Below are 14,921 nucleotides of genomic sequence, written 5' to 3'. Positions count from 1 at the left end.
ATTACTAGACCGCAAATATGCAAACCTAGGTCTACATTCAAAACCCGAGGAAATACCTAGTATCTGCCAATGCTTATTATTTTTTTTATTTCAAAAATTCCAGGTTCATTAGGCAAGACACCTGTTATCGGATTATGTGTAACTTTTTGAGCATCAGAGGGATTCAAAAGCCAGTCCCTATGAGCATTAAATGCTTTTATAAGCCTTCCGCACAATCTTGTCAGGGTAACCCCTTTCTAAGTAGCGGTTCTTCATATCCTCTGCCTGTTCTATAAACACTTTCTTATCAGAGCAGAGTCTACGAATCCTAAGAAATTGCCCCACTGGAATGCTATTTTTTAAGGTGCGGGGATGGAAACTATCATAATGCAATAATGTATTACGGTCTGTTGATTTCCTATATCCCTTTGACTATTCAATAAAACATGCAGAAGCAAGAGCCTACCAGCAGGGTCACGCTTAACCAGTGGTGTGCTGGTAAATGTTTAACAACAGGCTCTCTCTCCCTGGTCCACCTCTGCGCCCCCCCTCCCCCAAAATTGCAGAGCTGGCTATAGCCAGGGAGAGAGCCTGGGGGGGGCGGCAATGCATTACTTTCTCCAGGAAAAAAAATGTAATGCTCCCTTAATGTGGGATAAATGCCATAAGTAAATAAATATAAACTTTGAACGTTGAGAACCTGAGTCTCATAACATGATGTCTGTTTTAGAAGCCCTTTACCAGGAAAACAAAATCTCTGCAGTATACCCAAAATGACACAAACCAAATTAGCATACAGACCAGGAATTAAGAGAACAGACAGTCTTGCCAACTCTGAAAAACAATGTATTATCAAAATCTCAGAACCTAACAAACAGATCCCTATTCAGACACTTGGCCTTGCAGTCATATATACAGAACAGAGATAGCCCCTATTCAAATTCTTCAAAAATTAACCTGAAAATCCTAAGAAGTTAGACTCTGCATGCAGCACAATACCAGAAAAACAGAAAGAAACATGCGGTTAGCTTAGCAGAGTTTAAAAAGGGGTTGGACGGTTTCATAAAGGACAAGTCCATAAACCGCTACTACATGGACTTGGGAAAAATCCACAATTCCAGGAATAACATGTATAGAATGTTTGTACATTTGGGAAGTTTGCCAGGTGCCCTTGGCCTGGATTGTCCGCTGTCGTGGACAGGATACTGGGCTCGATGGACCCTTGGTCTTTTCCCAGTATGGCATTACTTATGTACTTATGTACTATACACTGCAAAATATGATAGCAGATGTAAATTCTCAAAGTGGACATATTCCAAACACTAAATGAAAATAATTTTTTCCACTTTGTTGTCTGGTGACTTTGTTTTTCTGATCATACTGGCCCAGTATCTGATTCTGCTGCTCTCTTATCTGTTCCCTTGACTCCGTTTCCAGGGCTTCCTTTCCATTTATTTCTTTTCTTTCCTCCTTTCTTCTTCATTTCTGTTCTCCGCAGACTGGACTGTCCAGTGGATCCAGCTTCTTCCTATTTTCTCCATCCATGTGCAGTTTCTCCTCTCTCTTCCTTTTCCCTCATCTCATCTCCTTCCTCTCTCTTCCCTCCATGTCCAGCATTTCTCCTTTCTCCCCTCCAATCAAGTTCATCTCATTTCCTCTCTCTTCCCTCCCTCCATCCATGTCCAGCATTTCTTCTCTCTCTCCCTTCCCCTCCATCCATGTGCATCTCCTTCCTATCTTCCCCTTCCCTCCATCCATGTCCAGAATTTCTCCTGCCCTCCCCTCCATCCATGTCCTGAAACTCTCCTCTCTCCCCTGCCCTCCCCTTCATCCATCCATGTCCAGCAACCCTCCTCTCTCCCCTGCCCTCCCTTCCATCCACCTATGTTCAGGCAACTGTCCTCTCCCCTGCCCTCCATTCATATCCAGCAATTCCCTCTCTCCCCTGCCCCAACCATCCATCCATATCCAGCAACTCTCCTCTCTCCCCTGCCCTCCCCTCCATGTCCAGCAATTTCTCTTCTCTCCCTGGGCCCTGCCTTCCCATCCATATCAATCGATGGCTTTGATGCTCCTCTCTCCCCTGCCCTCCCGCTCCCCATGTCCACCTGCCCGCCCTCTTCTCCCCCCAACATCCCTCTTTTTGCTCCCGCCGCCCTGGGGGGTTTAAATCTTTGATTTACCTCCGTCGCAGCAGCCACAGTGAAAGCCCGTCTCTAGCCTTCCCTTCGTTTCCTGTCAGTGTCCCGCCCTCGTGGAAAGAGGAAGTGACGTCAGAAGAAGGCGGGACACTGACGGGAACGAAGGGAAGATTAGAGATGGGCTTTCACTGCGGCTGCTGTGACGGAGGTAATCAAAGATTTAAAACCCCCAGAGCGGCGGGAGGTGAGGTAAGAATGGTTTGTGGCGCCGCTCCTGCCATGCTTACCTCACTTACCGGCGGGTTGCGCCACCCCTAGGAGCCAGCTCGCCTGCCAGAACAACCAGCTCGCAAGAGCTTTAAAAATTTAACAATAGGCTCCAGCACACCACTGCGCTTAACTTTCATCACCTGAACCTGCAACAAAGAATGAAATAAAATTGCAACTCCACGCTTCTTCGAATCATCTGCCGCAGAAGCAAAGTAGACATATGGGTACTGACAATGGAACAAGTATTTTTCATGCTCCCTTTTAAAGCGAGTCTCCTGTAAAAATACCACGTGCGGTTTATCAGACAACAATTCCTTAAATAACTTTTGACGCTTCTGAGGAGAATTAAGACCCTTGACATTATAGGTCAAGAACCTTAAGTCCACACTCATTTAGTATACAATCCCAAAACTAAACGAGCCAATTGAAGCCTGACACCAATTTGCTGCGCATAAGTTGGACGGAGAAGGAGAGAGAGATGAAAAAAACCCTCCCCCCCTCCAACCCCACCAACCTACCTCCAAGCTGCCCCACAACCACCCACCCAACAGAAGTACACACCAGACAGAAAACAACATAATACAAACAATGGAAAAAACAGTTCCCTCTCACCCTATCCCCCACCTCCCACCAAAACCACCCCCTATCCATCACTCATCACTAGACAAGGACACAAAGAGTCCCCTACCTAGGACAACAGGAGAAAGAGACCCAACAAACCCGAAGCACCACCCAAGACCCCCCACCCCCCGCACATCCCCACTGCTCCACACAAACATCCCACCCTGAATGAAACATCCAGCAATCCACAACCCCACCCCCTCCCCGCCATCACATACACATCCCTCCTCCCCCTACACTCACACTAACCCCCGCCCCCCCCAACTTAGTCAAACCCCATCAAACATCTCGTGCACAATAACTGATTGATTAAAGTACAACTCAGATACACAGCATAGGTCTCAAAGTAAAATCGTAAACATAAAGTCCCAAGAAGCAACCTACCTAAAAACTACAAACAAATCAGTCTCTTCAGGTGACTGTCGGGGCGTTTTTAGACTTGCTGGGTACACGCTTCCACTTCTGGAATTTAGCCCTTGTAGTAAGAGTCAAATGCACTGGCGGGTGATACACAGACGTAAAGCCCTCTCCATTTAGTACCTTCCAACTTCAGAAAGGAGTCGGAGCCAATGAAGCTTCCCCCCACTGTAAGCAGAGGGCAAAAGGAAAGACTAACGATAAGGTATCTTGTTTTTTGGTTAAAATGTCCAAAGCCGGTTTCATTACATGTCGCTGAGACGTCAGCTGGGATAGATCCTGGAACACTTTAACCTGGGGCCACCGTTATAATCGATATGTGGAACCTGTCTGGCCCGCTGCAAAACCTGTTCTTTAGTAGCAAACGCTATTTCTTCTGTCCCAAGCAGGCTACCACATAGCGACTTACAACCACAAAACCACATCCTCCATTATCTATCTCCCACCTCTGGGACACCATGAAAATGGAGGTTGTTCCTTCTCCCCCAGTTCTCTAAATCATCCACATTATATTGCCAACTCCTCTAAATAATCAAAAAGCTTCAATAGCCAGGAATCTGCCCCATTCAGCTGATCTGCATGCTCGTCCACATGAGCCTCCACGTCCTCCACCTCTTGCCTCCCAGCTCACATAAAATCAACATATAGGACATCCATTCTTTCTAGAATCTCCTCCTTGGACGATTTGATCTCTTCCCGAATCTCCTCCAGGCATTTAGTTAGTTCTTTTGAGATCCCCCGTTTAGCAGAAGCAGTACCTGCCTCAGTAAGGGACTATGGCAGAATCAGAATGTGAGCCGTGAGTCAGTGGCAACATGTGGCGCCTCGGGCCCTTACCCGCCTGCCTTGTAGATTGGCGTTCACTTTCCTTCCTAGCAGCAGACATAGCTCCCGCACCAAACAGGGTTGGCCCCAGTCAGATCAGATGCCGACCTGATTGAATATAATATAATGCTCAGGATTGGATGTATGCGATATAGCTAAAAGAATCAGGGATATGTCAAAGCTACAGATTCAGCAGCAATTCAGATCCGTGACATCACTTCCTCCTAGACTTTAGTCTTTTAATACTTCAGGCGGATACGTGGCAACGTCTGGACTGCTTTAATAGTCTGTGAAGCTGACATAACTTGAGTTCACCCTACCAGCACAATACTTATTTCCCCCCGCCCCCCCACACACACACACACCCCCGTATTTCAAAAGTAAATTCCACTGTTACACTACAGAAAGGAAGAAATCTTTTTTTTTTTAACTGTAGCGCCCTCTGCTGGCATTCTAATTCACTAAATGGTTTCTGGAGGCCTTATGAAAAAGTTGGGTAAAAGGGATAAATCAAAGCCTGACCTACAAACACAAGCAAGCTAAGGGCCCCTTTTGCAAAGCGGCGGTACTGCTCGCTAACTAGGAAATACCGCCCAGGCTACCGCAGCAGCCCAGCGATACTTCCCACCCCCAGTATGCTGTCATATCCGGCAATACAAAAATAATTTTTTGTAGCACCAGGGGGGTCCCGGTGGTAATCAGGCAGGGCCATACGCTGCCCGGTTACCGCCGGATTAGCAGAGGATCCCTTACCGCCACCCAAAGGCCCCCCCCCCCCCCCCATCAAAATGGCTGTGAGGCAAATGCTTTAACTTGCTGAACGGCCATTCCCTCAGAAAAGAAAGACTACACTTTTACCAGCTGTGGTAAAAAGGGCTCTAGGCGCATGGCAAAAACACACACTGACACCCTTTTGGCCGAAGCTTGGTAAAGGGTCCCTACATTCTTTCTGTTAAGAATGAGCTTTTAATAGATGTTTCTGTTTGGTTTTGTTTGCCTATTGATTATGTATAATTTATTGTAATCTGCTAAGGAGGGTGGATTGGCCGAATATAAATACATTTCAAATACAGCAATAAAATCTGGTAGTAGTGTAGACAGCAGACCAACAACATTAAAAACTGAAAGACTCTCCACCTAATCCCAGAAGAAATACAGCACAAATGGTACAAAGATGAGCTTCAGTGTGCTACTTCTCAATAAACAGAACCATCACAAATCCCAGGACACGCCACTGTCAAGTGGCAGCCGTGCTAGTCGTATTAGCAGTTTCAGTGACATGGACAAAGACCACCAACTCATCTTACAAAGAGCACTGACAGACTGCACACACCAGGTAAAACCATCATTCCTAACCTGGCACTGGGTTTAACATCAGCAGGACATTTTCCTCACAGATATCACTAGCATGATCTCCAAACACTGTGAGTCTGTGAGACCATAACCTTTTGTAGATGATCACCTGTCAAGTTAAAAAGAAACCTAACTTGTTTTTGTCAGAAAAATTAAAAATACAGGATGAAGCTTTACTGAAGTGTATTAACAGCAAATAGTCACTTCCCTACGCATTTGCCAAATTTCAGCTTAATAAATGCAGAACGTAAAAGTATGGTCAAACCAAACTCGAGAAAGGCATATGGTCTGGATGCCAAACCCACACAGATGCTGTCATAAGAAGCTCGGAATTCCCAGCGCAGTGCCCTCCAGGAAGCAAAAGCCATGGTGACGGGGGAAGCTGCTGGAGCAGATACTCATGAAGGTGACATCTCCACAAGTGTGAAAACTGAAAGAGAAAAACTTCAAGTCTCCATCACAGGAAAAGACAACCGTGCTAGAACCTACAGCCTTCCAGGGAGGCCAGCAATGAGACTTGCTGTATCGGGAGAGAACAAATTTAAGGCAGCATTTCAAAACATGCCTAGACCAAACTGGAGACTGGACAGTATCATCATATAATGCAAACCCTTAAAAAAAAAGAGAAGAAATTAGGAGAGTGGGTACCAAGACATCAAATGCCCACAGAAAACCACAAGACCTATCTAGTATGACTATTTCCTTCCTGTTACAATACCACAGAACACAATCACTTATGCTCCCCTTTAACTTCTTTGCAACTAAAAATCCTCTGTGCTTACTCCTGTCCTTCCTTTTAGGTCTATATTTCCCTAATATCTGTTGACAAAAATATCAGCATTTAAAAGCGACAAGCACGTCATCCCACTCTCCAACAGCTCTGTGCTTCTCTGATGTTCTGCAGGCAATGGTGTCCTACTGCTATGAGCTGAAGAAAGCCTCGATAAATGGTTCGGAAAAGAAAGAGAAAACAAGCACACACCAGCACTACCAGCTGTGATACTGCAAATCTGATTAATTTAATTTGACTGGGTAACCAGAGAGTTGGATCAAGGGAGAGTGCTATATGTGGTGTATTAGACTTTTTAGAGTTTAACAACAAAAAAGCAAAGCACAAAAGGGTCTCCAGAAGTGGAATGATGGCACGGTCTTTATTGAAAATGATCCAACATGGGCCGTGTTTTGGCACTCACCAGCGTCTGCCTCAGGGGTCTAAAACACATACATAATAGGTATTACAAACATAACAGAATCCAATAAATTTAAAAAAAACACATATCTTGAACAAATGCAAACTAAAAATTATATAAAATTATAAAATATACAAATTAAAAAGATAACGGAGATCATACTTTCACTGAAGTAAATAAAGATAAATACTTTCAGGTGGACCATACATACGTGATAATGCTAATTGGAATACGTGTGTCCAGTGAAAACATGACTCAGTGCTGGTATATCCATGCAATGGGGAGTGTGCTTATATTGCTATATGGATACAATAGACATTGTGCTTATATTGATATAAAAAGAGTGAGTGTAAAGTGTGAAGTGAAGGTGTTTATTCTTAATAGTGTGTGAATATGCACATTCCATATAAAGTGAATGTGCTCTACCTCAACATATGTTCAATATATATCTTATGTGAGAGAGAGGAAAAATCAAAGGTGAACTACAGTGATGTTGAAACCTGTATATCTTACCGAGATAAATCTCTCTTATGATTCTTATAGTTCCAAACTGATTGGGACGAATACTTCGTATTAGAATATGTAAGACCGCTGGACAAGAAAAAATTATGCATATTTCTCAAAACATAGACGTCATTTCCGTGGAAAAACAGAGAATAAATTATAAAAAGTGACATCCATTACTTCACCACTAGGTACAAAAAACACAGGATTATCCTGAAAAAGTGGTGTACACTATCAATATGATTACAGAATAATATATATTATAGTAATAAACGCATCTAGAAAAACTGCTTTTCTTGCACTTATTTGTTACATGAAGATAAAAAATAATAATAATAATATAATACACTCACACTTATTTAAATTTATTTATTTATTTATTTGGATTTAGTTCACACTTTCTCAGTAGTAACTCAAGACAAATTACATTTAGGCACACTAGCAGGCTTATTTTCGAAAGAGAAGGATGCCCATCTTTCGATACAAATCGAAAGATGGGCGTCCTCACAGGGATTTTGGGCATCCCCATCTGCTTTCCGCCGCGGGGACGACCAAAGTTCACGGGGGCGTGTCGGAGGCATAGCGAAGGCGGGACTTGGGCGTGCCTAACACATGGGCGTCCTCAACCCATAATGAAAAAAAAGGGCGTCCCTGATGAGCATTTGGACGACTTTACCTGGTCCTCTTTTTCTTACAACCAAGGCACAAAAAGGTGCCCGAACTGACCAGATGACCACTGAAGAGAATTGGAGATCACCTCCCCTTACCATTGGTCACTAACACCCTCAAAAAAACTCTTTAAAAATCTTTTGTGCCAGCCTCAAATGTCATACTCAGGTCCATCACAGCAGTATGCAGGTCCCTGGAGCAGTTTTAGTAGGTGCAGTGCACTTCAGGCAAGCGGACCCAGCCCATCCTCCCCCATCATTACACTTGTGGTGGTAAATGTGAGCCCTCCAAAACCCACCGAAACTCACTGTACCCACATCTAGGTACCCCCCCATTCACCCGTAAGGGTTATGGTAGTGGTGTACAGTGGAGGGTAGTGGGGTTTGGGGGGGTTGGGGGGCTCAGCACACAAGGTAAGGGAGCTATGTACCTGGGAGCAATTTATGAAGTCCACTGCAGTGCCCCCTAGGGTGCCCGGTTGGTGTCCTGGCAAGTCAGGGGGACCGGTGCACTATGAATGCTGGCTCCTCCCACGACCAAAGGGCTTGCATTTGGTTGTTTCTGAGATGGGCGTCCTTAGTTTCCATTATCACCGAAAATCAGAACGACCAAGTCTAGGGACGACCATCTCTAAGGATTTTTTTTTTTTAGGATGACCTAAATGTCAAGATTTGGGCGTCCCCGACCGTATTATCAAAATGAAAGATGGACGTCCATCTTATTTCGATAATATGGGTTTTCCCGCCCCTCCACCAGGACGTTTTGCGAGGACGTCTTCAGTACAACTTAGGCGTCCCCTTCGATTATGCCCCTCTAGTTTATCTCCCTGTCCCCAGAGGGCTTACAATCTAATCCCCGTTTACAAAGCCACACTACTAGCTGGCAGTGAGGTACTGCCAACACAGCCCATTCACTTTGAACGGGCTGTGTCATAAATGCCACGCAGCTTTGTAAACTGGGGGATAAAGTTTGTACCCAAGACAACGGAGGGTTAAGCGAATTGCCAAAGGTCACAAGGAGCAGCAATGGGATTTGAACCGGGCTTCCCTGGTTATGCTTAGTATTTAAAATCTTACTTGGGACTGCCCCAGTTTACATGTAGTTTATAGTTTATTTAAAATTTGCTATACCACTAATGCTAACTAGCAGGTCTCAGTGGTTTACAATAATTAAAATCAATATTAAAATGGAAAATAACTACAATTTTGATAAGAAAAGGTGTACATCCAGCAGATAAAAATAAAGCAAACTAAGGAAGGGAAGCGATGAGTAAGAGAAGAGTAAAAGTTTTTAATTAGAACCTAAAAGCAACAGCAACAGAGTCCAATCCCGTGGGAACAAGCTAGGTAATAACGAAGGCTTGAGTAAAAAGCCAAGTCTTTAGTGCAGCTTTAAATGCCTTAAAAGGTGGCTCTGCATGAATGTGCAGGGAGAGTGAATTCCAAAAAAAAAGGGCAGCAAAAAAGAAAGCGCAATTTCTAGTCATTCCAACAGAGCGAGCTTTGGACCTGGTAGAACAAGGCGGTGATCATTTACAGAACGAAGTAAACAGACGGGAGAATACTGAGTAGTAAGTGAATACAAATGAGGAAGACCCACCCTATGTGCTTTGAAAGTAAGAGTAAGAAGTTTGAAAATTATCCGTTGTTGAATAGGTAACCAGTGAAACTTTTGAAGTAATGAGGAGGCACGATCCCGACGCTGGGCGTGGGCACAGCCGTCGGATAGCCATATTTGCACAGATTGGAGTCTTTTTATATTGAATCAAGTACAACCTAAATAAATTATATTACAGTAATCTAATCAAGATCGAACAAAAGAATACGAGAGTGAAAAATATCAACACTGAAATAGCGACAGATTGAGCAAAGGTGACGCAGAATGAAGAACCCCGTTTCGTACATATTAGAAATTTGGGAGTGAAAGTGAGGTGAGAATCTAATATTACCCTAGCTACCAAAATGAATTGGCTGAATAAATGGTAGACCCCAAAGAAGTTCAAAGACACAATTGGTGATGTCAGTCCATCCTGTACCCGGATGATTGAATCAAACATATAAATTGCAAGTGACCGTACTCACCCGCAAATGCGCAGTAAAGACTTCCCTCTCTGTCCACCCCCGTGTCAATACATGATGATGGGGCGGGACAGAGAGGAAACTGCGCGAAGGGGAGGGAGGAGGGAACCGCCAAGGTCGCTACCGCTCCCCCCCAACCGGAGTCACCGCCACCCGCCCCCCTCCACCCGGCCCAGGCCCCTCTCTTCGCAATTCAACTTACAGCGCCGAAAATGCAGCAGGCAGATCAGCTGAGCTGCCATCGGCCTTCCTTCCCTGCCTCTGTCCCGCCCTTGCCGACGTTACGTCACACGAGGGCGGGACACAAGCAGAGAAGGAAGGCCGACGGCAGCTCAGCTGATCTGCCTGCTGCGGTTTTGGCGCTGTAAGTTGAATCGCGAAGAGAGGGCCCGGGCCGGCGACGACCTGGCGAGGAGGGTAGCTGGAATCTCGCCTGTTTTAACGGGCATAACGGCTAGTTTTCTAATAAGAGGACATGCATACCAGTGGGACAAAGTGTGGACCTACCTTATACGGCTTCTACATTTCATTATAAAAGAACCTGGGACATGCTGTTTTCATTCAGGAAGTCTCTGTTAGATGTGATTAAAAGACAGAGGACTATATGGAATTCTGACATCCAAGTGCCTGACCGAATAATATGAATTTTTGTTATGGTTTGAACCTTGTCAGCTGTAAGATTGGGACTTAAATGGGGGACAACTGTGTATATGCTTATTATGCTTTGTGCATTTATTTTAAGTTTCCTAGACTTTTTGTAATCTTGTCACTATTTCTGGGATAAAGCGAAATAGAAATGCATATAATATTCAGCTGTTTTACTTAATGCATAAATCAGCTGAATATGCACAATTTTATACAGAGAAAATATCCAAAGTTACGTGGCTAGTGTTCTGTTCTGTACTGCCCTCGCTATGGTCTTGTACAAAATTCCTCTAGCAGCGAGGCCAACCAAATTGCATGTCATTAGATGTTAGTCAAATCACCCAGATGCAGGAAGCTTTCTGTCCTTCAGAATATAGCAGGAGCCAGGTGTTAGAAAAACAAAGACTGCATCATAAGAAACGCAACCAGAAAAAATGGATGTCGGCACTGGACAGTCCTCAAGCCAAGAGCTCCACCCTCTCAAAGTCAATCATCAATACACCCTAAAAAGGGGCGTCAACAGATATTATTCCATACTTTCTTATAAGTAATCATTTCATTACTTTACACTTTATTTTTTACTTTAATTTATTTATTTGGATTTAGCTCACATCTTTTTCCACAGTACAGATTACAATCTAACCCCCCCTCCTTTTACAAAGCCGCACTAGTGGCTGCCATGCGACAATGCCGACACAGACCAGCAGCCACTAGCACAACTTTGTAAAGGGGGGGAGGGGGTAAGTTTGTACCTGAGGCAATGGAGAGTTAAATTACTTGCCTAAGATCATAACAAGAGCAGCAGGAGTTAAACCAGGCATCCCTGCTCTAACCACTAAACTACTTCTCCATACACCCATGGAGGATTAGCCCAATGGTTAGTCCAGTGAGCTGAGAACCAGGGAACTGGGTTCAAGTCCCACTATGGTTCCTTGTGATCCTGGACTAGTCACTTAACCTTCCACTGCCCCAGGTACAAAAACTTAGGGTCTAATGCAGAAAGACACAGCAAACCTAACCACACAGTTGAACGCGAGTGTTAACGGCTGAGAAATGCACAGAGGGGTTGAGCATAAGCATTAACTCACTCAGAAGACGTGGCCATAGACTGTATTACATAGTCATAAGTCCATTATTCACTGGGGTTATGTTCCTAGAAAGCCCCATGAGCACGGAACCATTGATCCTATGGGGAAAAGGGGGTTAGGTTCCTGTGTGACCCTGTTCACTTTGGCTAACACCATAAACTCATCATTTTGTGTATCCTTCTTGTAAAGAACAGTTCACTTACTGTATTGTGCATTTTATAAATGTATTTTATACACTTTTTGTTTTGGCGTAACAATACTCACGCACAACTCTGTGAGTATCTTCATCCTCATGGGAACAAATTTTTATTTACAATTGCACTACACCATGCATGGCTGTGACTAAGCAAAAATGCCCATGAATAGTGAAAATGGGTCACACTTTATTTTGCTTAAATACCGAACATGTGGATAGAGGAACGGACTCTGTTCTACAGCAGGCAGAGATGGGGATAGTGGTTTCTGTTGCATGCCCAAGGTAAGAAATTTTCTGACAAGTCCAGGTCAGTGTAGAAGGATTCGCAGAAAGTTAAATCTTCAAACCCGACATTAAATCCTGACAGTTATCTTCATCAGCAGCCAGGAGAAGTGGCCTGCAAGTTTAAAACACTGATGGGAGGTAAGAGAGATTGTGCACATGTTGGAACAAAAACAAAAGTATCAGCACACATTAGCACCTATCCTTTTGCGCATTTCAGCTTTGCAAAATTTTTATGTGCTACAAATTTTTGCAAGGCTCATATTTATATACAGATCAGGTGCCAACATGTGCAAACGCTTCCATTTTTGTTCTGAAATATGCACAAGGAGCTGAGCTTTTGAAACCCTTCTACACATGCATCTGGCAGCCTCCCCTCAATTTGCACACAAGTTCTGCATGCATAAAATTTGCACAGACTTAGCTTTCTACATGCCACAGTAGAAGCCAACATCCACGCACAATAAGACCCTTAAATTGCAAGCCCTCCAGTGACAAAGTACCTGTGAGTTTTGAACACAAACAGTGATTTTGCAACCTACATTTATTTACCGAGATAACCGGTTACATCAATATTCACACATAGCCAGTTATCCTTAAAACAGACAGAGATATACAGAGGTTGATGCAGCCAAACCCGGTTTCAAAATCAGCCGATAGCCGGTTATATCGTGTGATATAACCAGTTATCCGCCAACTGCTAACTGCAGATATTCAGCAGAGGATAGCTGGTTATCCCACGCTGAATACTGGCAGATAATCGGTTAAGCACTATTTAACCAGTCAGCTTCCGTCAGTTAAATAGCGCAAAATATCAGGCAGAAGCTTTCAAGACCTCCTAGAACATGACCCTTTAAAAACTGGTGCATGCCACAAACATTCACATGCAAGTAGTAGTTCTTTTAAAGCTGTTACTTACATACAGTGCACTATTCACAAGTGTAACTACTCACAAGTGTAACTACCAAGCAAGCTTTCTAAAAGGACTTCCTTAAACAGGAGAAGACGAAAGCAATTTTAGCTGGCATTCATCGCTCATTAATTTTCACTCTTTTCATATTCAAATCTTCTTTAGGCTCCCTTAGCTTCTGAAAATAAAGCACTGAATTGTAGAATATATACAGTAACTGTAGGTATCTGGGAGAATGAAGGCTCTGTAAAGCATGGTGGTGAGAGAGAGGAATTATCTATGCATCTCCCAGAACCTGTGAAAGACCACCTCGACTTCTACAATCAAGAGTACCACCAGACTTCCTGATTCACAGTGGTGCTTATTTTAAAATCAAAAAGAGGAAACCAAAAACTTTCACAGAGTGTCAATAAAACAACAAAGCGGGTGAAAGACACCACAAGCAAGTTGCAAGATGGCCAATGGCAACGTTTATTCTTCAGATCCACTATATAGGATCACACTGAAAATGGGTCATCTAGTTTTCAAACATCCCCTCCCTACTTCATGAACTGAATGGCTCCTTACATCGTCCAGGAATGTCTGCATGCCAACAACGGTACAAGAAGCAAATACAATGTCCTTTAATTTTCAAAGCAGTAAATTCACTCAACACAGTAATGGTATGCTTACTGTATACTGAGGTCACGTCCTTTTGCTGTGCCTCGATCTGGACATCGTGCCAGAGTAGAAGACAAAATCTTCAACCTTTTCCTGCATTCTATAAAGTCCTTGTTTGGATGAAAATCCGTGGAAGCCGAGAGCGTAAGTCCAATCTCTCACTCGGACAACACAAGCAAAAAGAATCGTGGACATGTTCCTCAAAAGTATTCATGAAGGCAAACCCTGGAAATAAAAATATTTCAGAAATAAGGTACTCATTCATCTTAGGGTCCTATACTACCTGTCATGATACAAAATCTCTGAACAAGGAATCTACACATGGAGAAAATTCAATAGACTACCACCACAATCACAACACCTATTTAATGTCTTGTTTTTTTCCACCATACCAAAGCTCAGTCTAAGAAAATCTTGATCAGTCTTAAAATTAGTCTAAAAATGCAAAAGCCAATCCTATGCTAGCGTGAAACAGAAAATGAAGGTAAAGACCACATGGCCTATCCAGTCTGGGCCACCCATACTGTCTATGAAACCTCCTTCTCTCCTTACAGATCCCATGTACCAAGCTTTCTTGAATTCAGACACAATTGTCTTTCTCCATTACTTCCACCAGGAGGCTGTTCCATGTAATCACCACCCTTTTCCTAAAGTATTTCCTTAGGTTACTCCTCAGTCTGTAGTCTTTCACCTTCATCCTATGCCCCCTCATTCCAAAACTTCATTTCAATTTAGAGACTCGCCTCCTGTGCATTTATGCCATGAAGGTATTTAAATCTCTCTGTCATATCACCCCTCTCCAGCCTTTCTTCCAAAGTACACATACTGAGGTTTTTTATCATACCGCCAGTGCTTAAAAGAACTGCAAATTACCTCTCCCTGGACACTGTCAATGAGTTTGTTCAATATTGCGGGTGCTCAAGCACCCACAGAGCTGGCTCCTATGAGGACAATCAGCCTTGGCCTGCTGTGGCAATCCTCTGGTGACAGACACAGTGAAGGTTTTACTTCTAACTTTCAACCAGCACGGGACTTCCTCAATACACCTGGAGTCAAAGTACAAGGAGATACAGGGATGGCAATGGGGAAAAAA

The 14,921-nt window shown here is 43.6% G+C and overlaps 1 protein-coding gene across 1 annotated transcript in view; it reads right to left on the bottom strand.

Moving 5' to 3' along the window:
- The window catches only part of SEC22C (SEC22 homolog C, vesicle trafficking protein), a 72,728-nt gene extending 58,705 nt beyond the window's left edge, over positions 1-14,023 (bottom strand). Inside the window, 4 exon segments of the mRNA XM_030197699.1 lie at positions 5,872-5,953; positions 5,955-6,036; positions 13,841-13,980; positions 13,982-14,023. Coding sequence (XP_030053559.1) covers positions 5,872-5,953; positions 5,955-6,036; positions 13,841-13,980; positions 13,982-14,023 — 346 coding nt within the window.
- Between the last annotated feature and the right edge of the window lie 898 nt (positions 14,024-14,921).

This window comes from Microcaecilia unicolor, chromosome 1, assembly GCF_901765095.1.
Source record: "Microcaecilia unicolor chromosome 1, aMicUni1.1, whole genome shotgun sequence".
NCBI lineage: Eukaryota > Metazoa > Chordata > Amphibia > Gymnophiona > Siphonopidae > Microcaecilia > Microcaecilia unicolor.
This window is presented reverse-complemented; position numbering and strand designations above follow the sequence as displayed.